The sequence below is a fragment of the Arachis ipaensis genome, chromosome B7, assembly GCF_059453495.1.
Source record: "Arachis ipaensis isolate K30076 ecotype BB chromosome B7, ASM5945349v1, whole genome shotgun sequence".
In the NCBI taxonomy this organism is placed as follows: domain Eukaryota; kingdom Viridiplantae; phylum Streptophyta; class Magnoliopsida; order Fabales; family Fabaceae; genus Arachis; species Arachis ipaensis.
This window is the reverse complement of record NC_142442.1, coordinates 116842032-116867412: the sequence shown is the minus strand read 5'-3', so window position 1 is coordinate 116867412 and position 25381 is coordinate 116842032. Positions and strand designations below refer to the sequence as shown.

General features: G+C 37.8%; 2 protein-coding genes across 2 annotated transcripts; both read right to left on the bottom strand.

Moving 5' to 3' along the window:
- Positions 1–16345: 16345 nt before the first annotated feature.
- On the bottom strand, positions 16346–18592 carry LOC107609844 (expansin-A11-like). The gene is made up of 3 exons (XM_016311890.3): positions 18330–18592; positions 17910–18231; positions 16346–17049 (listed from the first exon to the last, which is right to left on the bottom strand). Exons 1-3 carry the CDS (start codon positions 18463–18465, stop codon positions 16740–16742), a joined length of 768 nt encoding a protein of 255 aa, XP_016167376.1. The 5' UTR covers positions 18466–18592; the 3' UTR covers positions 16346–16739.
- A 2356-nt stretch (positions 18593–20948) lies between these two features.
- Positions 20949–25030, bottom strand: LOC107609843 (putative 26S proteasome non-ATPase regulatory subunit 3). The gene is made up of 8 exons (XM_016311889.3): positions 24787–25030; positions 24487–24677; positions 23704–23841; positions 23464–23600; positions 23319–23373; positions 23127–23237; positions 22690–22929; positions 20949–21734 (listed from the first exon to the last, which is right to left on the bottom strand). The coding sequence occupies exons 1-8, from the start codon at positions 24863–24865 to the stop codon at positions 21222–21224; spliced, it is 1464 nt and encodes a 487-aa protein (XP_016167375.1). The 5' UTR covers positions 24866–25030; the 3' UTR covers positions 20949–21221.
- Between the last annotated feature and the right edge of the window lie 351 nt (positions 25031–25381).

The following is a 25381-nucleotide window of genomic DNA, read 5'->3' as shown; positions in this document are numbered from 1 at the left end:
GCTGCTTTTGACCTAGTTTCAGGCCCGAAATACATATTAGAGCCTGCAGAGTGGAGCTGGAAGGAAAACTGACTTTCATTCACACAATTTTAGGTTTTAGGGTTTCTACTCCAATTTCTTCTTAGATTTAGATTTAATTTCTGTTTTTATTTACAATTCCTTGCAATTTATTGTTCTAGCACCTTTGTTCTTCAATTCTACATGCTATTTCCTTCACTTTGTTATCCTTATGTTTATGCACTCTTGATACTTTGAATCTTTGTTAATGCAATTTATATGTTCATGTTGTTATTGCTTTCTTTAGTTGTCATTGTTAATTTCTTTCAATTGGTAATTGTTAGATTTTATTATTGTTGTAATTTTACCATGCTTTTATTTTGTGCCTACCAAGTGTTTGATAAAATGCTTGGTTGGATTTTAAATAAGATTTTTGTATTCTTAGCTTGAATTGAGTAATTTGGAGACTCTTGAATTGTCAAAGTCTCTTGTTGGTTGGTGACAAACCCCAAATTGACAGTTTGTTTTGCCTTGAATTTAGAACATTTTGATAACCTTTTGTCACATTTAGCCTAAGAATTAGCATGGTTTTGTTATCTCTTCCATGATTGTGCTTAAGTGTAAAAACATACTTTTTAAGCCTTATTTTGGTGAATTCTACTTTCTGTTTGATTCCATAAGATGCCTTGATGTGTTTGCTAGTAATTCCAGGGTTGAAATAGGCTAGGCATGGATCAAAGGAAGCAAGGAAGGAAGCATACAAGTGGAGAGAAGCATAAAAAGTCAAAGAAGCAAAGTCAGCCATGCACGCGCACGCGCACAAGGCGCTCGCGCGCACATTGCAGAATCGACCAGGGACGCGCACGCGTACCATGCGCGCACGCGCCGATGCTGGCACATGACCTCATTAATGCAACACGTGCCTGGCGATTTGAGAGGGTTTCTGAACCCATTTTTGGCGCCAAATTGCTAAGGAAAAGGAATAAAAGGATGAAGGATTAAGGAGGAGGCATCATTCATCACTTAGGACTTTTCATACTTTAATCATTAGTCATAGTTTAGTTTGAGCTTTGTAGTTAGTTTCTAGAGAGAGAAGCTCTCTCTTCTCTCTAGGATTAGGATTAGGTTTAGGTTAATCTCTCTTCTTAGATCTAGGTTTAACTCATGCTTTGATTCACTTTTCATTTACCAATTCTTAATCTTCTCCTCTTCCTCTTTCTAGTTGTGTGCTTTAATAATTGTAATTCTTCATTTTGTTTTGGATATATTGTTGTTCCTTGGTTTTCTTTCAATAATGCAATTTGAGGTAATTCATGATAATTGTGATTTCCTTGATTGTTGTTGTTAATTCTTTACATTCAATTGTAGTTAGAATTCATTCTTGTTGTGATTGACTATACTTTTCTTTTGTGCCTTCCAAGTGTTTGATGAAATGCTTGGTTGGATTTTAGTGTAGATTTTGTTCCTCTTGGCCTAGGTAGAGTAATTAGTGACACTTGAGTTATCTAATTCCTTTGTTGATTGATAATTGGAGAGATTGCTAATTGGATTGGAGTGCACTAAAGCTAGTCTTTCCTTGGGAGTTGGCTAGGACTTGTGGCTCAAGTTAATTCATCCACTTGACTTTCCTTTCTTTAGTAAGGGTTAACTAAGTGGTGGCAATGAACAATTCTCATCACAATTGAGAAGGATAACTAGGATAGGACTTCTAGTTCTCATATCTTGCCAAGAGCTTTTATAGTAGTTAGTTTATTTCCATTGCCATTTACTTTTCATGCCTCTCATCCAAAACCCCAAAATAACTCATAACCAATAACAAGACACTTTATTGCAAGTCCTTTGAGAGACGACCCGAGGTTTAAATACTTCGGTTTATAGATTTTAGGGGTTTGTACTTGTGACAAACAAATTTTTGCATGAAAGGATTATTGTTGGTTTAGAAACTATACTTGCAACGAGAATTCATTTGTGAAATTCTAAACCGTCAAAAAAATCCATTCGTCAAAATGGCGCCGTTGCCGGGGATGAGCAATGGTGTTATGTTATTGGTTATTGTACATATGTGAATAGTGTAAATAGTTTGTCTTTTGCTTGTTTACTAGATTTTGTTAGTTTTATTTTGCTTTTCCATAATGAATTCTCACTTTGGCTATGAGTTTGGCTCTAATTGTGTTGTAGGAAATGTGGACTTTAATGCTAACGTGTACCAAGGATGGAACACTCCAAGATGGGAGGAGCCTCAAGGAATTGATCACTCCTATTGGCAACAACCTCCGAATACTTATAGGTATAATTTCCATCCTAATGCATGCCAACTTAGCGGCTATGATGATTCTTTTTGTGACACTCAACAACCACCATCATATGCCTATGAATCTCATCCTCAACATGAACCTCAACCATTCTCACAAGCCTTTCATCACCAGGCACCACCCTATGATCCATGTCCATCATATAACCAATCATCCATACCATATTTTTATGGCCATTATGAGAAAGAACCTCTAGAATCACCACAACTTTATCAAGATGACTACCATGAACCACCTCAACCCTCACCATCTCCACAACCTTACCAAAAAGAACCACCTTCCTACTATGAACCCTCTTTCCAAAACAACGAACCTTCCTACCCACCACAAGCCCCAATAGACGATCCTCTCACTTTGTTACTCCAAGGACAAGAAGCCATGAAGCGGGATACACTTGAGTTTGTGACCAATTTGACCAAGGTGGTGCACACTTTAGCCCACCAATGCTTGAACACTCAAGGTACTTCCGTGACCACATGTGGAAAGTCAAAAGAAGAGCAAAGCATGAGGGTGAAATTGGAAAATTCGGTGGAGAAAAAGGAGTCAAATTTTGTATTGGAGCAACTAGAGGAACCTATAATCATTGAAGAAAGGGGAGAAGTGGTTGAAGATCTCGGAGATGTTGAAAGTCCGTGGGAATGTAGCATCATGGAGAACTCTTCCAAGAAGCTTGATATTGATGATAAGGAAGGTGCGCGACCCCCAAGGCATATCATCGTTGGAGACTTGGAAGAGGTTTATCAAGAGATGGATTCAATCATGGATGAATTTCTCTCAACAATGGAATCCTCTCCCATTGGACATAGAATTGAAAGTATAAAAGAGTGTGCACAACCTCCCATACCCTTGGTGAGCAATGAGAAAGAGAGCTACCAAGAGGAAAACGTTGACATGGTGTATATCGAAATTGAAGAATATGAAGAGGTTGACCAAGAAATGGATTTATTCATTAATGAATTTCTATCCAAAATGGAACCACCTCCCATTAGGCAAGAAATCAAAGTTCTTGAAGACGACACCAAGTCATATGATAAAAAGGGAAAGGGTGAAATCAAGGAAGCTCGCAAAGAGGTGGAAACAACTAAAGAAGAGCACAAGGAAGTAGACCTTGCATTATCTAAGTGTGGGGAGGTCTCCCTTCCCGAGTCACCATCCAACACAACATTCAAGTGGGTAAAATTCTTATCCATAAGCTTTACTTTCTCGCTTGAATATGGTTTGATTGAAACGGATGGACAACTTAGAGCTCTTTGTGGACTTAAAGGAAAAAGAGAATTGTGTAGTGGTTGCAAGTTAGGAATTAGGCTCATTAAGGTCAAGGTTTCAAGGCATAGGAACGATGATTGGAAGAATACCACTTTGCATGGGTTTCAACGGAAGGCTTGGTATGTTAAAGAGAATTCTATATGTCAACCACCCGGAAGGAGAGAGTATGAAGACCAAATCGAAGATGGGTGTGAAGACAAGATATGGGATCCCGGTTCGCTATGTAAAGACCAACTATGGGGACTCATATCTTGGGTTGAACTTTGCCCAAGCTTGGTGAAGACGGTTGGAAATTCTGTCAACCAATTGAGAGGCAAAGATCCTTGGAGATTCAGTTGGTGATTGAAAGTTACTAGTTGGCTTGAGCTTCACTAACTCTAGTCTTTGATTAGGATTTGTGAACTCAAGTTGATTTGCTCACTTGACTTTTGATAAACCCATATTTCATGAGTTCTTTTGTGCTTAATTAAAGTGATTTATTCAACTCTTCACCTACTTATTCACATTAATTGCATGGTTTTACTTTCCCTTCCCTATTATGTCATATAATGAAAAACATGTTTTCTAAGCTTTAAAAATTAATTATTTTAATTACCTTTATTTCCATTCGATGCCGTGATTAATGTGTTGAGTAGTTTCAGATTTTCTAAGGCAGAATGGCTTAAAGGATGAAAAAGGAAACATACTAAAATGGAAGGAGAAAGCAAAACGGAGCTTTAAAGAAACTGGTATCCACGCGATCGCATGGATGACGCGATCGCGTGCCAAGCACGAATCAGCAGCGACGCGGCCGCATGACTGACGCGACCGCGTGCCTTAAGCAGAACGCACATGACGCGGTCGCATGACTGACGCGACTGCGTGGTAAGGAAAAGCTCCAATTGACGCGACCGCGTGACCCACGCGGATGCGTGACAGAGGCCACGCACCAGAAATTGCAGAAAACGCTCATAACGAGTTCTGAGGCCCTTTTTGGCCCAAAACCCAAGTCCAGAAGGCATAGACCAGAGGTTATGAAGTGAGGGAATGCATCCATTCAGGGAGCTCGCATATTTTCACCTTTCAATGAATTAGATTTAGTTGAGAGGGAGATCTCCTCCCTCTCGCTTTTAGGATTTAGGATTTCTTCTTATTTTAAGAGTAACTCTGGATCCAAGTTTAATTTTATTTTAATATTACTTCTCTTTATTTATTCCAACATTTGAATTGATTATTGTTATTTATGAATTATTCCATGTTACAGATTTCTATTTGAATTAATGATAATTGAGGTATTTTCAGTTTATGATTGTTCTCTTTGACTTAAGTTACCATTGCTTCCCATCTAAGGATATTTTTACTATTATTCCAGCAACTTTACTTTTTCCCCTTTTGGTTCTGGTTAAGAATTTAGTAACTCAACAGTTATTAAACTCAATACAATTGATAATCGTGATCTTGCTAATTGCGCTGAACTTAAATAATCCCAACCTTTTCTGAGGAAATAATTAGGATTCAAAGGTCAACTTAATTAGTCCCTTGACTTTCCCTTACCCTGGTAAAGGTCGACCAAGTGGAGTTTAGATTCAACTTTCATTATTGTTGAGAGAGATAACTAAGTTGGACCTCTAATTTCTCTACCTTGCTAAAAGTCGCTTTACAGTTATTATTTATTCTTAATTGCCATTTAATTCACTCGTCATTCAGATTACTTGCTTCTCACCTTCTAAACCCCGATTATAACCTTTATAGCCAATAATAAGAACATACTTCCTCGCAGTTCCTTGAGAAGACGACCCGAGGTTTGAATACTCGGTTAACAATTTTTAAAGGGGTTTGTTACTTGTGACACCCAACACGTTTGTACGAAGGGATTTTTGTCGGTTTAGAGACTATATCTACAACGCGACTGTTTTTATGACATTCTTTACTGGCAAAAATCCTAACGTCAAAATGGTGCCGTTGCCGGAGAACTGCTAACGTGTGCCTTATTATTGGTTATTGTAAATATTTTCCTTTTTCTTGTTTATTTATTTTCATTTTTCCTCTTTATATTTATTTGCTACTATGAACTCTCACCCCTCTCGCTTTGAGTTTGGTTCTAATATTGTTAAAGGAAATAGAAGTTACAGCAGGAATGTGCATCAAGGTCAGACCAATCAAGAATGGATGGAACCAAGAGGATCTAATCAACCCTTTAGGCAGCAACACCCTCTGAGATATCCTGGGCAGAGACCATTCTACCGTGCATACCCAGCTGAAAGACATGGTGGAAAACCTTGTAACTACCAGCAAGCCCCACCCCGTGCATATGAACCATCCTTTCAACATAACCTCGAACCACCACACTCACAAGCTTCTCTTCACCATTCGCCATCATATGATCCTTCCTTACCCCAATACCAATCCAATCGTTCCCGATCGTCACCACTTTCCTTTGTATCATGTCCAAGTCTGGAAAATCGTGAAGCAAAGGATCGCCTAAAAGAAACAATGATTAAATTTCAAACAACCGTTCAACAGCTGGAGCAAGCACTAATTCAATGGGCTACTAGGCGCTTAAATATACAAGGATCAACCGCAGCTCCATGTGGACATCCCGATGAAGAGCGTAGCATGAAAGAAATACTAGAGACTCCAGCGGGCAAGACAGAGAATGAATTCATACTAGAACAAGTGGAAGAAGCTGTCATTGTTCAAGAAGAAGAGTTGGTTGAATTGGTTGAAGATCTAGGCAATGCTGTACTTCCTTGGGAATCCAGAATTGAGGAAAACTCCGTCCAAGATGCCACAGTTGACGCTAAGGAGGATACCGTACAATCTCCAAGGTAAGTCATTTATGAAGAGTCAGACGGAATAATCCAAGAAGCAAATTTCCTTGATGATGATAGTCACAAGTCTAGTTCTCCTAGTGATGAGCTTGCGTCCGCAAGTGAATTCTCTGAGATCGAAGAATCTTCTCCAAGTGAATATGAAGATGATGCGGAGGTAGACTTCTCTCAACCTCCAATCTATGACTCGAGTGATGAGGAAGACATAGAAGACTTTGACCAGGATACAGATACAATTGAAGATCTTTGCAAGAAAGTGGAAGAATTCACAGAAGAACACAAGGAAACGGAACTTGCAAAACCACCAAAAACACCTATCCCAAGGCCATTACCACCCAATACAAGCTTCAAGTGGGTACAATCCTTAACTTATAATTTTACTTATTCACTTGAATATGGTTTGCTTGAAACAGATGGCCAGCTTAGAGCTCTCTGCGGCTTTAAGAGTAAGAGGGAAATGGCTCGTATTCAGAGCTGGTGCACCAGGTTCAATAAGGTTCCACGCTTCACCTCGAAGTACACGGATTGGTATCGTGCTCAATTGCATGGATCACAGAGGACGTTTGGTCGCCACGGTGAGACTCTACTCTTTAACCCGTCCGAATGGAAACTTACAAATCAAAACTGAGGCGGATCTAAAAACACAGCTTGGGATTATGGATTATGTTCTGACATTCGTCATCCCGGGAGGCTGAATATCTGTTTAAAGCTGCGCAGAAGCTTTACATGCCTAGTTTGGGACCCCGGAGGCTATTGGCATTCCAAGCACTGGTGGAGATTTTTGGACGAATTTAAACACAAGCCACCATAACAGGATACTCTTCCAATGTCCAACTTAAGGACTTTAACTAAAAGTGCTAGGTGGGAGACAACCCACCATGGTATGGTCGCTTCTTTTTTTTTCATATTATTTCTTGTTAATTGTTTCATTTTTCCTTTTTCATTTTTATTTATTAAACCTGGAATCATGCATAAGCATCCATGATAGTCATTGCATTATGCACTTTTCATGCATTAAAAAAAAAGTGGTTGCACGACGCGACCGCATGCCCCATGCGATCGCGTCATATCACGAAAAACACCACCCACGCGGCCGCGTGATATATATCGGCGTAAGGATCCAACGAACAGAAAGTTAGGCTGGAACCGTGCGGTCCTTGTGCGTTTCGCACAAATTGGCTCACGCGCTCGCATGCCCCATGCGATCGCGTCACTACCCAATACCAACCACACGCGACCGTGTGAGCGACGCAATCGCGTCGCATGGATTGCACATCGCCCCAAAAGGAGACAGAGAGTTGCGCTGAAACGGCGCTGGAGTCGTGCGTTTAGCACAAATTCCAGCGACGCGATCGCGCGACCCATGCGATCGCGTCACCCTTCTTTCCCCCCCCTCTCATGCGATCGCGCACTCCACGCGATCGCGTCACTCCCATTCTCGTCCCAACCACGCGACCGCGTGCCCCACGCGGCCGCGTGGATTCGAAAATATAACCCCCCAGCCCGCGAACCCTATCAGTCGCGCAGCCCTCCCCTTTCACCCCCAACCCTCTTCTCCTTCTCTCTTCTTCTTCTTCCCAGCCACCGCCGGCCAGCCGCCACACCACCACCCCAACGCTGCCGCCACCCCGTACGCCGCCACCCTAACCCCCTCCCCTCTCTTCTTCTCCCTTCCTCCTCTCCCCTCCCCTCTCCGCCACTGTCTCCGCGACCACCGCCCCCCACCACCGGCAACCCAGCCTCCCACCCCTCCGCCACCCACCCGCAAGCCCCCCCTCCCTTCCTCTATCACCAACCCAAATCCTCGCCGTCCCTGCCCCCTCGCCGCCACCACCGCGTCGCCGTGCACCACCACCGCGCCGGACGCCGCCGCAGCCACCTTCTTCCCTGTTCCACCCCTTCCGCTTACCAGGTTCCGCAACACGCAACCATTTTTTATCTGTTCGTAAATTTTCTGTATTTTTTATTCTGTTTATGTTCATAATTAGGATAGCTAGACTTGCATGTTGTAGTGGATTTCTAGGTTGTTAGGTAGCTTAGGCTGTGGTTAGTGGATCTAGGTATGTTTACTTGCACTGTTCTTACTTCTGTTTTACCCTATGTGCAAATATGTTGCTGCTATAATCATGTTTCATATGCTGCTTTCTTGTATGTTGCTGCTGTTTACATTGAGTTTTTATGTTTATTTTATATCTATGTACATGCAGCTTGATTTTTTTAATTCATATGAACTAATTAAATTGCTGTTTATTTTCCGGGACAATCCAATTTTAGCCGGAATGCTGCCCAATTTTTTTAAAAATTTGTTTTCATTCATGTTTTGGTTTCGCATTTCTGAAATCTGTTTCCCTCTGCTTTACCCAAACCACTACATGAATGCTATGGTAGACTTTCTCATCCTTTTTGATTTCCTGGTTCATAAACTGCTTGTTCAAATTATGAGTACTTCTATTCTTACCTGTGAATCCTTGTTATATGGAATTTTTCTATGCCACTTACCTTCCTAACTCACTGATTTTAATTTACTAATTTCTTTTTCCAATCCTAACCATACTAACCCTTTTGATCTCTTTTCTGATTATTTTCACTTTCCTCTAACTTTCTAACCATGGCATATTGCTTATTTTCTTTCCATTTAACATTCATTCAATCATATTTCACTTACTCATTTTCCTTATTTTATTTCTCCTTTGCCGCTTGGATTTCTTTTATTTAATTGCCTATTTGCTTTCCGATTTTATCCAATTCCTGGTTTTCTGTTTTTCAGGATGTCTGCTTCACAGAGGAAAGGTAAAGGCAAGCGCAAGAGAGGAGATTCCTCCCAGTCCATCATTTCTCTAATGCACGATACATCATGGCGGGAGAAGAATTTCACACAGCAGGAGAAAGCTAACCAACTGCTTCCTGCAAATGATCCTATAAAATTTGCAAACCGGTACTGTGAACTGAAGTACCCGGCTTTTGCAAACTCCAGAAATTTATACCTGGAACGTACCTTGAAGATTCCAGAGGCCCTCCAGCAATACACTACTGAGCAAATCAAGCAAAGGGGCTGGTACTTTCTGGAGAGACAACTGACAGAGGTGAATGCATCTTGGGTCCGGGAATTCTATTGCAACTACTACCTTACTTCCCTAGATGCAGTGAACCTGAGAGGAAAGCTAATTCTGATCACTGAGGAGGCCATAGAGACCATTCTCCAGCTCCCCGCCAAGTCCGATCAGCCAGATGGTTTTGCACAGGCTGAGGAGGACATGGGCCAGATGCAGTTTGACTGGGATGCTGTAAAGGCAAGGATAGCTCTCGACCCTGCTGTTCCTTGGGAGATGGGTCAGAACACCACTATGCCTAGAGGGATCAAGAGAGTGTACTTAAATGATGAGGCTCGGCTTTGGCATCAGATCTTGAGTAACTTTGTGATGCCGAGTACTCACGAGACGGAGATCCCGGCTACCATGATCACCCTCCTTTGGTGTGTGCTGGAGGGTAAGGACATTTATCTGCCTCGTTTTATCCGGCATTATATGGCCAGGGCCCACGTCCGAGGCACCCTCCCCTTTCCTTACCTGGTTACACGGCTAGGCCGTCAGGCTTATGTGCCTTGGGAGGATGCCGATGAGAGACCACCAGCAGCGGACTGCAGGAAGATCATCCCGCACAGCAGGAACTTCCTTGCTTTGGGCTACAGACCACCACCTGTCACTGCTACTGATGAGACAGCCCCTCCGTCTGCTGGACCCTCTTCATCCACAGCTGCCCCAGCTGCCCCTGCTGCCACCAATGCACCTCCACCCGCCTCTAAGCCGGTCTATCGCCTCGTGCACCGTCTATTCCGCCAGCTTGATCAGATGGAGCACCGTAACAGATGCCGGTATGAGAGCGACGGCGCTATTCCCATCTGAAGCTGATGATCAGACAGGGCGCCGACATCCCCTCCGAGCCTGACACCCCTTCAGAGCCATCAGAGGATGAGCACGAGGAGGAGGATGAGCACGAGAAGGAGCCTCATTCCCAGGCGGAGACTCATCAGCAGGCAGCCACAGAGCAGGCTGCCCCGCATCAGGAGGTTATGCACCAGATAGAGGCTGCAAATCCGGAGATCCCGCTCTAGTCTGTCCCACCTCCATAGCAGCCAGACCCTCAGCCCACCACCGCCACGGAGACCCCAGCTACCATCCCTATCATTGATGACACTCCTTCACACCAGGCTTGATTGAGCATCGAGGACGATGTTTCATTTTAAGTGTGGGGAGGTCGCCATCTCTGGCGTTTATTTTGGTGAACTACTACATACTTTTTCTTTTATTTTGGATATTTTTCTATATTTTTCTCTTTTTCTTTTATTGTTATTTTCTGAGTACTTATACATTGCTACTTGTGTATTTTACTCTATTTTCTGCATTTTGCATCTTTAGTTCATACTTCAGCCATTTAATTTATTTTAGTTATTTAGTGTAGTTGGCAATTCTGATTTATTAGTGGATTAATTAGTATAGTTTACCCTTTTTAGCATAAGATAGTATAGTTTAAATAGAAAAATATAGAAAGGAAGTAAACTAGAAACTTTAACAGAATCAAAATAACCCACACCTTGTATATATAGCATTACATGTTAGTTGACAACATTTCATCAAGGAGGAACATTAAAACTTTAAAAGCTACCCTAAATAATTTTTTTTCAAGAGAATAATGGGAATTTTTAACTAAACCTGCATACAATATATGAATGATATATGATGCTTGAGTTAGAGAACACACAGCCTGTGAGTCTTGAGCTTAAATTATATGGTTGCATTCAAACCATAATTTCATTTCTGTGTGTCACATTTCTTTTTATTCTGATGTTCTTTACTTTGCTTTAATCTATATGTCCAATTATAGAATATAGAATAGATGCATACCAAGAGAATGATTGAGGCCATCATTTGATTTTAGCTCACTCACCCCCAAATTAGCCTACCTTTTACATTACCCTTGTTAGCCCCCTTGAGCCTTTCAAAACCCCTTTATTCTATTTAGCCAAATTACTAGCCTTAAGCAGAAAAAGAAAATAAAATCCCAAGTGAATCCTTGCTTAGCTTAAGATAGAAAATTATAAATAGAGTTAAATGCGGGAAACCTTTTGGAAACATGGATAATAGAAACAAAAAAGTAGAAAAGTAAAAAGGAATAAAATAAAATTTGGGAAGTATGCTCATGAGAAAATCTAAATGATTCGATTATCATGTGCATTAAAAAAAATTTAAATATTTTTCAATGAAAACAATGCACATGGAATAAAAATAAAAAGTAAAACATGAGCATGTAACAGTAAGTGGGAAATATGGGAAAATAGGTAAAGAGATTTTATTTTACTAAATATGTATGTTAGGTGAGATCTTAGTCTAATTAAGGATTCGCTTATTAGCTCACTTGACCATATACATAAATCCTTACATTTACCTTGGCCCCATTACAACCTTAATTAAGACCTCATGACTTTTTGGTATGACTATATTCTATAATTGTTGATTGGTTAGATGAAAAACAAAGCTGTAGAAATTAAGAATAAAAAGAAAAATAGAGTGAATAAACCCAATAAACACTGAGTGACTAGAGAGTAAACACAAAATCCAGTGAGGGTTCAATAACTCATCAACATATATCCGTGCTTAAAATTTACTAATTGTTTTGCAAGTTTGGACAATGTTTTCTTTCCCATCTCATTTGCTAAAGTACTTTATTATTTAAGGGTTGGCTATATATATATACACAACTCCTTGAGAATGTGAATTAACTTAGCAACATGTAAGCTTTATATATGAGTGGATGAATTAGAATTGCATGACTCATTAGGTAGATGCATTTAGCATAGGTTGCATTTCATAACATTCCATCACTTTAACCTTAATTATTTACCTTGGATTTAGCATGAGGACATGCTAGTGTTTAAGTGTGGGGAGGTTGATAAACCCATATTTCATGAGTTCTTTTGTGCTTAATTAAAGTGATTTATTCAACTCTTCACCTACTTATTCACATTAATTGCATGGTTTTACTTTCCCTTCCCTATTATGTCATATAATGAAAAACATGTTTTCTAAGCTTTAAAAATTAATTATTTTAATTACCTTTATTTCCATTCGATGCCGTGATTAGTGTGTTGAGTAGTTTCAGATTTTCTAAGGCAGAATGGCTTAAAGGATGAAAAAGGAAACATACTAAAATGGAAGGAGAAAGCAAAACGGAGCTTTAAAGAAACTGGTATCCACGCGATCGCATGGATGACGCGATCGCGTGCCAAGCACGAATCAGCAGCGACGCGGCCGCATGACTGACGCGACCGCGCGCCTTAAGCAGAACGTACATGACGCGGTCGCATGACTGACGCGACCGCGTGGTAAGGAAAAGCTCCAATTGACGCGACCGCGTGACCCACGCGGACGCGTGACAGAGGCCATGCACCACAAATTGCAGAAAATGCTCATAACGAGTTCTGAGGCCCTTTTTGGCCCAAACCCCAAGTCCAGAAGGCATAGACCAGAGGTTATGAAGTGAGGGAATGCATCCATTTAGGGAGCTCGCATATTTTCACCTTTCAATGAATTAGATTTAGTTGAGAGGGAGATCTCCTCCCTCTCGCTTTTAGGATTTAGGATTTCTTCTTATTTTAAGAGTAACTCTGGATCCAGGTTTAATTTTATTTTAATATTACTTCTCTTTATTTATTCCAACATTTGAATTGATTATTGTTATTTATGAATTATTCCATGTTACAGATTTCTATTTGAATTAATGATAATTGAGGTATTTTCAGTTTATGATTGTTCTCTTTGACTTAAATTACCATTGCTTCCCATCTAAGGATATTTTTACTATTATTCCAGCAACTTTACTTTTTCCCCTTTTGGTTCTGGTTAAGAATTTAGTAACTCAAAAGTTATTAAACTCAATACAATTGATAATCGTGATCTTGCTAATTGCGCTGAACTTAAATAATCCCAACCTTTTCTGAGGAAATAATTAGGATTCAAAGGTCAACTTAATTAGTCCCTTGACTTTCCCTTACCCTGGTAAAGGTTGACCAAGTGGAGTTTAGATTCAACTTTCATTATTGTTGAGAGAGATAACTAAGTTGGACCTCTAATTTCTCTACCTTGCTAAAAGTCGCTTTACAGTTATTATTTATTCTTAATTGCCATTTAATTCACTCGTCATTCAGATTACTTGCTTCTCACCTTCTAAACCCCGATTATAACCTTTATAGCCAATAATAAGAACATACTTCCTCGCAGTTCCTTGAGAAGACGACCCGAGGTTTGAATACTCGGTTAACAATTTTTAAAGGGGTTTGTTACTTGTGACACCCAACACGTTTGTACGAAGGGATTTTTGTCAGTTTAGAGACTATATCTACAACACAACTGTTTCTATGAATTTCTATACAGGCAAAAATCACGACGTCAACTTTCCTTCAATTGTTAGAGGTTAACTAAGTGAGAGCAATTTGCAATTACCATCACAATTGACAATGATAATGAGGATAGGAATTCCGATTCTCAACCCTTACTAGGACTTTTTTTAGTTGTTAGTTATTTTCTTGTTATTTACATTCCTTGCTTATTAAACTCAAAACCCAAAAAGATACAATCTCATAACCAATAATAAACATACTTCCCTGCAATTCCTTGAGAGACGACCCGAGGTTTAAATACTTTGGTTAATTTTATTGGGTTTGCTTAAGTGACAAACAATTTAAACATTGATCAAGGTTTAATTGTCAGTTTAGAACTATACTTGTAACGTAATATTTTTGTGAAAATCTTTACCGACATTTTTCCTCCGTCAATATATAAAGATAAAAAAGCAAAGGATGCATTGCACTCACACTAAACCCAAAACTCTTAAATATGATAAAAACATATACCACGGAATGGAAACTTTAAAATGGGGACAAGATTATGATTTTTTTTCCCTAAAACATTAAAATGACAGAAACCTCAGGCACCTTTACCAAGCTTACAAATCTGTTTCAAGCATTACTCTAATAGGTTCATGATACTTATGTAGGACACCCTAAAATGAATTAGTTGCAACAATAAAAACATTGAAAATGAATAGTTAAAAAGCACTGGTAGAACAATTACACTAGGAAAATTTGACAAAGTAAACAGACTTGAATTTCTATTTTGTTTTTTTCTCTTCAATTTCAGGTCCATCAGCTTTCAGTTTCTTATTTTTTTCAGCAGCTTGGGCTGTCGCTAACTCTGTTGCAGACTTCATGGTGGCGACTTTATTGGCAGCCTGTTGTGCAGTCATGGTTTGTTACATAAGCAGAGCTTGTTGAAATTGCATCTGTTGCATTGCCACAGCTTCCTGCATTATCAAAGGAAGAAATGATGAAGCAAGGGAAGATAGATAGATTGAAAATAGTATCTACATAAATACAAACATTTTTATAATAACTATCTAACTTCAGAATTCTGTTTTTAAGTTAATTTCATACTCATTTATCATGTGGTGCCATAAAACTTAGAAATATCCATATCTTCATCTTTGTGTTACTTTATACTTATATCTCATTTTCTATCAGAGCTTTATGCCATATGTAAATACCAGATTATACCTCTAAACTATTCACAAAGATGGATTGAAAAATATAATGAATCCTTGCCCCACCAGATAGCTCGGAAGTGGACATCTCTTCGTTCTTCCCGTCCACCATGGAGAAAAATATTATTTTCAACAAGGAAACAAGATATTGATAAGATTGAAGGAGCTAAGAGATGTGAAGGTTGAAGAAAGGATAAAAAGTCAAACAGTAGAGAAGCATGACAACAATGTCAATATTGAGTGTTTCTGTTTCTGGGTTCCACAATCACCATTTTGCTTCTTCCAACTTAAATGCTGCCACAATTTCTTCTTGGAAGCCTGTGGTGGCTATTCTCAACAACAAGAACAAGATGAGGGTCCCTTTTGAGCTGAAGCAGGGGCAGTCTCGTATCTTTCACGAGCTTCCCTCTGGGCTAAGCATGGAGGTGATTGTACAGAAATTAACAACAACTAATATAAAATCATAGAAATCAAACCAAGTTACATTAATTACAAAAATCACAACAATGCTTTAATAATTAAAATTACAGAAATCACAGAGAGGGAGTTACCGGAAGGGAGAGGCTGATGATGGTGATGAAGCGTAGGGATGGTGCGCGAGCGCGACTTGGGGCGGGACGGTGACGACCGATGACATGAAGAGCGACGGCGACCTTGATTGTGAGACCGGAGACGAGAGAGGGAGAGAGTTTCAGTGCGACACTACGGTGAGAGAGATGAGAGAGACTGAGCTCCAAGAGGAGAGAGAGAAAGAGAGAGAGATATGAAGAGGAGAGAAGAACACGATAAAACTTGAGAAGATGTCTGAAACTCAGTTGAAAGAATATTTTTTTTTCTCAGATATATTTTTCTTTTGTTGTTTAAATTATTTAAAAATATAAAATTAGGATTAGTTGAATTTTAAAATTTGATTGATTTAAAAGGGTATTTTTGTCTAATCGAATAAAGTAAGGATGTTTAAGACTTTTATAAAATTAAATAAAAAATATTTTTTATTTTTATTTAATTAAAAGGATATTTTAGTAAAAGTAGTGATATAATATATATTTTTTTAAAAAAAACTTAGATGCTAATGTGAAAAATAAATTTCACAAAGCTTGTTATTATTTGTTTATATATTAAACGTATCGATACTTATAAATTTATCATACAAAGTAAACACTTAGCAATATTGTTCGTGAATGAAAGAGTGAACATGACAATAGTATTATTTCCGTTTTGTGCTTTTGATTTCATGTCTTTCCTCTCAGCACTTAAACATGTGCAGCAATATAAGTGTGACATAAAAAGCTAATGCGCTAATTCTCCATTTTCTTTATTAACTCGTGTGCTTTAATCAGACTAAAATCTTTCTCTTGAACCATTATGAACCTCAGCTAAAAGAGCATAATGTATAGCGTATTTAACAGGCAAAACACAAGAAGTTAACTCAAACTCAAATTAACACAAGCATAGAATTTCACCTAATTCCCCCACAATACAGATACAAACACTAAGAATCTAATAACATTATGCATATCAATAGGACAACAATCTAGAGTATGATATAAACTATGTAAAATGCATATTTGTTCTTTGCTCCTAAGCTGACATATCACTCTTTCTTATTGATAACAAAGCGCGTAAATCGTATGACTTCATATATAAGCCTCTTCATTAAGACCTTCAAGAACAGTTCATGGGTTTGGCGGGCTGCTCCTATAAAATTAAAACCACGCCTCTGCCATTCATGAGAAATTCCAAAATCATGAAACAAAGCGTTTCAGAACTGGACACTGCTAGAGAAACTCTGTCCAAATGACCAGTTTGGTGGAACCACATCTTGGAAGAGTCTGGTTTCGCCGTCAGTGGTTGTGACCCTGAAGGACAAAGATTGGCCATTCAAATACGCGTTGGATTGCCAATTAGCTCCCCAATTTCTTGACATAGTCATCCATCCAGTTTTTGATCCTTTAATCGACGCAGCTTTGATGGATCCAGCTCCTGCCACATTGCTTATCAACACAAGCTCAAAGTAGTCTCTTCCATTCACAGTGAATCTTACCCCTCCATGCTTCTTCTTGCATGGAACCCTGCAAAACAATAATGAAAGCGCTCATGTGATTTGGTATTGACATATCTGATTTTCCCATAAAAAAAATAAAAATAAAAATTTATTTTCTATCCTGTTTTTTAAGTTATATCTTGATCTTTAAAAATGCCATGTGTATATTAAAAATCAGTCACCAAATCAACCATCATGTATTTATATACACATATTTAGTTTAACTCATTTTTTGATTTTAATGTCAATGGTTGCTTTATCTTAAGATGCTTAACAAGGCTAATTTTTTTTTATATTGGAGGAGTGTGTGAGTTGTGCTTGGTTATGGTGTATACAGGTGTTAGACACAGGTGTGAGACAAGGAGAAATCGGACCGTCCAAGTTCTTTGTTAAAAAATTCGTTGATCACAAATCGGACTTCCGATTAGTTTTTATTTTTTTTTTTTTATTTAAAATGAAATCGGACTTTTCGTTTACACTTTTTATTTTTTTTTTAAAAAAACTGAAAACGGACCTCCGTTAACCATTTTTGTTTTTTTTATTTTTCCTTTAAAAGAAAACAGACTCTCCGTTTTTAGTTTTTTTTTTTTTTTTCAAAAATCAAAACGGACCGTCTGAGTTTTATTAAAAAATTATTTTTTTGTAGATCTCCTCTAATCGGACCGTCCGAGTTTATTGTAGATCTCCTCTAATCGGACCGTCCGAGTTTCTTGCTCTAAATTCTTCGGTCCGATTTCAGCCTCCTGACACCACATGCAGGAAAAACACCCTTATTCTCCATAATGCTATTACACCCCGTACCTTCCTCCATATTAAAAATAAAAAGTGGCATAACAAAGATAACCTAAGAAGATATAGAAAAGAGTCAAAGACAGAACATGTTCAGACCTTTGGAACAGAACGGGAACTATCCCTCCTCTATAAATGCCAATTTTTTCCCATGCAGGTTGAGCCATGTCAAAATGCTTGAGCGGTGGGTTACACCAGCCTCCATTGTTGTTGGGAAGTGCAAAGTTAGGAGGGCAGAAATTGGTAGCTGTTATGGTGACGGATGTTCCTTTGACACACCATCTAGGATCTGCTCGAAAATCACATATAATTTTGTAGCACTCACCACACGAAGCTCCATCATTGAACAGAGCAGTACTTAATGCTGCAGTTCTAGTACCATACCCTGCTGAATACAGGTTCCCATATCCACAAGCACCTCCTGCACTCACATAAAACACACAATATATTTAATGTGTTTTATACTAACATTTGTAATCATTTACTCTTAATTTTTCATCCTTAAGCAGTGTGGCTTACCCATTGTGCCTGAGGCATCGCTGCCTCCATAAAAAGTTGCATGGCCGCTGGTCCATGCAGAAGGTGAGAAGGCGCAAGTATTAGTAGTAAAACAAAATGAGAGGAAGGTAGCAAAAACAAGCATGGATTTAGCCATTGTCTTGCTCTACTGAATGCTCAAGACACAGTGAGATGTAGTTGAGCTAGAGCAAGAAAAAAGAAATGTGAATGCGGTTACTCAATTTCTCTTTACATTCGTTAGTCCTTTCCAAGCACAGAGGTAATCTTTCTTATAAGGGAACAAAAGTAGACTCGGTAAGGCAACGAAGGCCCATGTGAGCGCTGCAACAAGAGAGCAATCAAATAAATGATTAAAATTATTATTTGTTAATTGTTTGTACTAGATTGATCTGTCCAAATCTGAAGAGTTCTGAGCGTCATGCATTCAATAATTCCCACGTTCTGTTCTCTTACACTTACCCTTCAAGCCCACATGCCTCGCCCCACAGGAGGCGTGAACTTATCAGAAACCCACAACCCCATTTGGTCGTGTCTTCTCTCTGTCTATCTTTCCCAATTTTGCTCCATCGCCTTATTTTTTATTAATTGGCCTGTAGCTATTTCTGGACACAAGAGAGACGCAACAGTCTATGCATTGGAGCCAATTCACCCACGGTCACATTGAAAAATGCTTCCTATTGGGGGTGTCATTTTTAGTTAGCTATAGCAAGAAACTCCCCATTAATACTAGAGAAATAATAATTTAATTATTTTATGTAACTTAACCTTTATAATTTTATATGTATAATATTTAGAATTTAATTTTGATATGCTGATGGTGTAAAATATTTTATATAGTCGTATAATCATATTTATTTTTTTGGATGATCATTCAGGAGGTCAATATAAAAAGTAGTTATTTTTATTAATATATCACTATATAATTGAATGAACATCAAAATTAAAAATATTTATAATTATATATTTATTATATTTAATATTAAATTTTTTATATTAAATTATTAAAAGTGAATATTTTAAAAATAATTTAAACTATGTATTATATATTATTATAGACCTTTATAAAATTAAAATAATATTTTTTACAAAATATTAATGACAATTTATACTATTATTATAACAGTATAAACTATAAAGTACTAAAATATTAAATATTCTCATATTTTACATTAAAATTATTTATATATAAAAAATTTAGTCCTAATATTATATATTTATTCTAACAGACACTAATAAATACAAAAAAAAAAAACAAATTATAACTAATGATTTTCAAACTATAACTCCAAATATTTTTTATATAATATAATATCCAGTAGGCCACCTAGAATTTTGGGAGTACGGAGTCGCGTAATTCATAATTGATTGTTGGACGCCCGTTTGTCTCATTTAATTCAAATGAATATTATAAAGTTATGAAAGTGACATCTACCTGATCTAATCTAACGATGCTATTCAGCGATAAGCCAGATCCGTCAAGCAAACCGACCTGAAAGTTCCTATTTCCTAACGAGTCTGTGGTTATAAAAAAGCAAGCAATTGCTCTTTTCGAGAAAGTCATTATTTTGGTTGCCATGAAAAAAAGGAAAAGAAGAAAGTAGTTATCCACTGGAACGATGTTATTTAATATACTAGTCATTTTAGGAACTTTTTCTTTTTAATATTGTATTACTAGAGGTGAAATCCTTTATCATGAACCAAATTGTGTGTTGAACACAACTATGGCCATTTACAAAACGTCAATGACGTTTTGTGTTTCTTCAATTAAAATAATATTTTTCTAACAAAACGTCAGCGACGTTTTGTGTTTTAATAATTAAAATAATATTTTTTTATTACAAAACGTCAGTGACGTTTTGTTCTTTGATGATTAAAAAAAATTTTTTATTACAAAACGTTAGTAACGTTTTGTGCTACTACCACAACCCTGTAGAACACCAAAATCATCAAATATTTTTGTATTTCACATTAAAATTATCCATATATAAAAATTTTAGCCTCATTTTAGTTTAAATTTGTATTCAGATTTTTAATTTAATTATTAAAATTTTAATAGTCTTTATTTAGTTCTTAAATCTTATAAATATTTTACATTAATCCTTGAGAATTGAGATCATTTTTAACACACAAATATTAAAAAAACACTGCAATAGACAATCAACTATCATACTAAAATCTGTAAAACAATATAATTTTATTTTTGATGCTCAACTAATCTAAAAACAACGACTTATCATTTATTTTGAGAGAACAAATTTTAATAAACAGTTCTATTAACATTTGTGCATAAAAAATTATTTAAAAGACAAACATTAATTACATTTTTAAAATTTAAAAACAAAATAAAAACAATTTCTTCGCAAGTTGAGAAACTAGATCCAGTATTATCTTGTAATAAAAAAATGTGTACTCGAGCAAAGTATATTTCGCTTCAGACTTATCAAGCTTCCAGAGTCTCGATAAAACCAGTGTCCGCAACCAGGACGACAGAAAACGGGTCTCTTGAGCTTTGTGGATGAGAAACTGAACTAAACCGTCGAGAGAGATTATCACATTATATAGTTCAACAAACCGTAAAAAACCTTCAAATGATTAACATTTTGGATAAAATCACTATGATAATACTAAATAGTTGATTTTTCTCTTTCATAACTAAAGGCATACATCTCCAAACAATACTACTAAAAACCACAGTCGTCATCAAGGATGAAAAGCATAGTAACGATTTCAATTTGTTAAAAGATTTCCAGATATCTTCCACTTAGCAATTGAATAAATCATTCTTTTCAAAATAAAATGGCAATGGAAGTTCTTAGTACGAAAAATATGAGAGAAGATTGAAAATAAAGAGATCCTGACTGCAGCTGGATAAGTTTAACGGGACAATGGATATCAGAATTCATCATCATCTTCCTCCGCAATATGCTTAGCTAATTCTTGTTCTTGCTGTTGTCTCTCTCTCCTCTTTTCAGCACTTTCCTTTTCCTTGTGCGTGTTTGGAGGAAATCGAAGGGCTCGAACAGCTTCATTGTGCATATTAAGACAGAAGGCAATCCGAGAATTAAAAGCCAGTTGAGGCTCATTTGTCGAGTAGATATCCCCAGTTTCTTTAGAAACCATCCACCCATTTGCATGATCCAACGTAGCATCAATCGCCCCATCGCGGATAGCCTTTGAGACAATGCTCTCAGCATCAGCAACGGGATTTGCTGAGTTCAACCTCAATTTCTTAGCAACATCAGCTAGTGAGATGCGGGAATAGGAGATGCTGATGTTGCGTAAACCAGTCCTGATGACATTATGCCGAAGACGAACTATCAAATTATGGGTTCTGTCGGTACTAAAGGTGGTAGCGAACTTGTCTGCAATATTCCTAAACAGCTCCAAGTCACCAATCCGGACAGCCTGAAATTCCACAGCATTAGCCAACACAACCACAAAGATGTACCGCAGCAAATAGTATTACTAAGAACCACGAAAGAATATAGCTATAACTAGATTGGTATGACAAGGGGAACCCCGCAATCAAATGACAACACTGATTATGTGTTCAGCTATTCATGAAATATCCTTCCAATAAAGCATTGTGGAACTGGAACTACATACACACACACACACACAAAGAATACTAACAAATGCATGGAATTCTGTTTGGTAATGATGAAGTGATGATTAGTAATTCAGATATCTGTTTTGCAAGTGAGATTTATCAGTGGGCTATTGCCTTCAGTACAAAATTAAAATACCCAATAACAGGACTTTCTGAAAACAAATATTTAAAGATTAGAGATGATCAATGGCCAGAGTGGTACTGATTACCTCAAAGTATAGAAACAATTAACATCTATCCAACCTTCAGTAAATAATTTTTTTATGAAGCTTCTTCCACGCAATTTTTTTAAATATGGTTTTACCAGAAATGTATGGAATGATTGATGTTGCAATAACAGGTAAATTGAATTAAAGCACGAAATGACTAATGCAAAGAAAAGAAACAATGACAAGGAAAAAGAAAAAGACACCAAATGGTGAAATTGAGTAATAGAAACAGGTCTGTTGGAGACGAAAAATAAAACCAGAACCAAAAATAGGTGAAGACAGACTAAAAGGTGAGCCAGCACATGAATTTCAACTTCCAGTTAATTATGCATGGAAGGAAGGAAGAGAAGAGAGGAGATTAGGAGTTTATATTGAACAAAGAAAAGGAGTTAAGGATATCTCAATTTCCCCAATATTGCAGATCTGTTCTGAGGTCACAGTCTGATATATCTAATCAGTCTGGTCAAGTTCACATAACATGATATCATAACTAGTTGAGAGATAACAATACAGCCAACTTTGCAGGATAAAGTGAACTTACATTTGTAAGTTCAAAGTAAGGCCTCAAAGCTTTCTCCATCCCTCTCTGCATAAACACAGTTCGCTCGGGTATTTCTCCCAACAGTAAACGCACTATCACAGCCCACTTGTTACATTGAATTCGAAAACCACGTGCTGCAACTGGAGCTTTTCGGGCAGCTTGGAGGAGAGACTCTTTTGCATCAGTATACTCCAACTGAATTGTACGAATCTTTCCTAGGTAGAAGAGATAACGGCAGAACTGAAAGGGAAATACCACAAACATGGATAAGTGAAGGAAAATGAACTAGAATACAGACTGACAACAACACCAACAACAAATTGGGACAGCTAAAACACTAAATCTAAGAATCATTAAGGTTCAACACAATGGCCACAAAAGCCATATCTCCCCCCAAACCAAATCACTATTCAACACACAATAAAAAATTACAATACCTGCTGGTTTGAATGTGCTTCAAATCGTGGAGCCTTGGACCTCAGCTTCTCGGCCTGATCGTACAGATTGTAGTGAAGGTAGTTACGAAGTAACAGATTTAGAAGTGTTTCCTGCAGTGCATCACTGCGTTAGTACAAGATTGTGTGCCCTTGTGGCTTATGCATTAAGAATCAGGTAAGCTTGAAACAAACCTGACCCAGCTCATCATGGCGCAGAGTAGCAATACGGTGCAAAGCCAGAAGGTTTCTGAAAACAAGTATTCCAAAATTCGTGTAAAATAAATTAAGCCGTAAACCTCCTCAATAAATACACTACATAGATAAGCATCTAACTCACCCCCGAATTTCAGCAAGATCTCCTGTAAGCTCATAACTGTAAGAATAATAGAAGTACAGTCTTGATGCAATAACATCAACAGTTCTTCTGTTCAGATTCTTCAACAAAACAATGCTTGCAGACGAACAAGCTTTGGCCTAAGGGGGCAAAAAATCAAGGCAACATTAGCATTTAATCAGATGCCAATTAGTAGGGATGGGAGGGAGCAAACCAAAAAAAAAAGGCAATATGGGCACCAACCTCATTGTACCTTTTCTGATCAATCAGAAAAAGTAGTACAAGCAGGTAACAATATATTTCTATCTCCGGCAACAAATGTTTAGCTGGCGTTTGAATTGCAGACGTAGCAGCATCCACTTCCATCTCATGATCCTCATCCTATACAATCAGTGTCAAGACTATAATTAAACCACTGCAACAAATAAGAGCTTAGGAAGAAAATAACCAAACAACACACACACACACAGAGACGGGTGAAAAAAATAGTCCTTATTGACCGACATCCTGTTCCCAGCCTCTTCATTCATTATCAATGTACAAAAGCAACCATGGGAAATTTCCACACTTGCGTAATTAGTCAGGGTGAACACCCATCTTAGACATTTTAATTAAAAGAATGTTTCACTTCGTCAATCACACTCAATAATAGAACAATGTTCCTAAGTCAACAGAAGCATTTTAGTATAATGAGGACCAAAGTAGTATGACCTAATGACCAGAAAGTAAAGTATTGAACTCAAGCTATTTATCTTGCAGATTACTCACTCATTCAATTTCGTAATGACACATAGTTTAAGAAGCGGGGAATAGATTTTCATGCTATTTCATCCACTAGTAGTACAAATTTCCAGGAGCCAAAATTATCCATGCAACTCATAATTTGGCGAAAATACGATTATCCATGCTCATCCACTTAAAAGAAAAATTCAGATGAACACCTAGCAGGAGGAAAAATCTACATCTAAATCCCTTTAAATAGTGAAGTATCCCTAAATCTAAGATATGTAGGTAAGCAAATCTTACCTTGGGAATATAGGCAGATAATTTGGCGTGAGCCTCAGAACCGGTAGTGAGGACATAATCGAGAAAAGACGATATAACGGAAGCTGTCAATTTGCGCCTCAATGCGATTGTAAGGCGAACAGCACGAGCAATTCTGCGAACTTCCTTCGAGTACGAACCGGTCTCAATAAGAGATGCTATCTCCTTCAAATCTGCGAGTTCGAATCGAGTTCCAAAAATCCAAAATCACAAGGATAAAGTAGGAATCATAATTCCAAATATGCGAAATCGCAACAGGAGTAGTGAGAGTAAAAATCTTACGCTGCAAAGTAGATGGAACAGCTGAGGAGACAGAGTTGGAAGGCGTTGAACGATCCTTCATCTCAAGATCTTGAGTCATCTTTTATGGAATCTACTTCTAACTTTGAAATCAAGGCAAGAAACGAGAGATTCTGATCCAAACCCTAACACGGTGCAGGAAAAGGAAGGAACAAGCAACAAGACTAAAGCAGAAGAAGTGTGTCCACATCTGGCACTTGTTTCTTCCAAAGTCTTTCCCAAACGCATCGTTTCGTGCCGCATAAGATGGGCCAAATCCTAGTTTTGGGCCGAAGTAATCGTTTAGTTTTTTGTCAGACTGAAATAATCGTCTGAACCGTCACTCATAAAAGCCCGATTAATATTTGGGCCTGGCTTATGTATCAACGTACCTACAGCCTAAAATATTCTCTCTTTCTTTTTCACCATAAAACAACCTAAATGTGTTGTTTGGTCAGAAAACAACCTAAAATATTAGAACTGTTCGTACCTGGCCTAGAAATAAACTCAGATCTAATAAGGATAAAGGGTTCATCCAAAGAAGTCGGACGTGGTAAGAAATATATAGTTTTACTTAAACAAGTAACTGTCTCTTCTA

Excerpts from the sequence above, each read along its gene's own strand:
- LOC107609844 (XM_016311890.3), bottom strand. The coding sequence starts at position 18,465 with ATGGCTAAATCCATGCTTGTTTTTGCTACCTTCCTCTCATTTTGTTTT. Across the intron at positions 18,232-18,329 it reads CGATGCCTCAGGCACAATGG|GAGGTGCTTGTGGATATGGG; the intron begins GTAAGCCACACT and ends ATGTGAGTGCAG. Across the intron at positions 17,050-17,909 it reads GTTCCCGTTCTGTTCCAAAG|GGTTCCATGCAAGAAGAAGC; the intron begins GTCTGAACATGT and ends ATTGTTTTGCAG.
- LOC107609843 (XM_016311889.3), bottom strand. The coding sequence starts at position 24,865 with ATGACTCAAGATCTTGAGATGAAGGATCGTTCAACGCCTTCCAACTCT. Across the intron at positions 24,678-24,786 it reads TGTTCCATCTACTTTGCAGC|ATTTGAAGGAGATAGCATCT; the intron begins GTAAGATTTTTA and ends TCGAACTCGCAG. Across the intron at positions 22,930-23,126 it reads AAGCACATTCAAACCAGCAG|TTCTGCCGTTATCTCTTCTA; the intron begins GTATTGTAATTT and ends TTTCCCTTTCAG.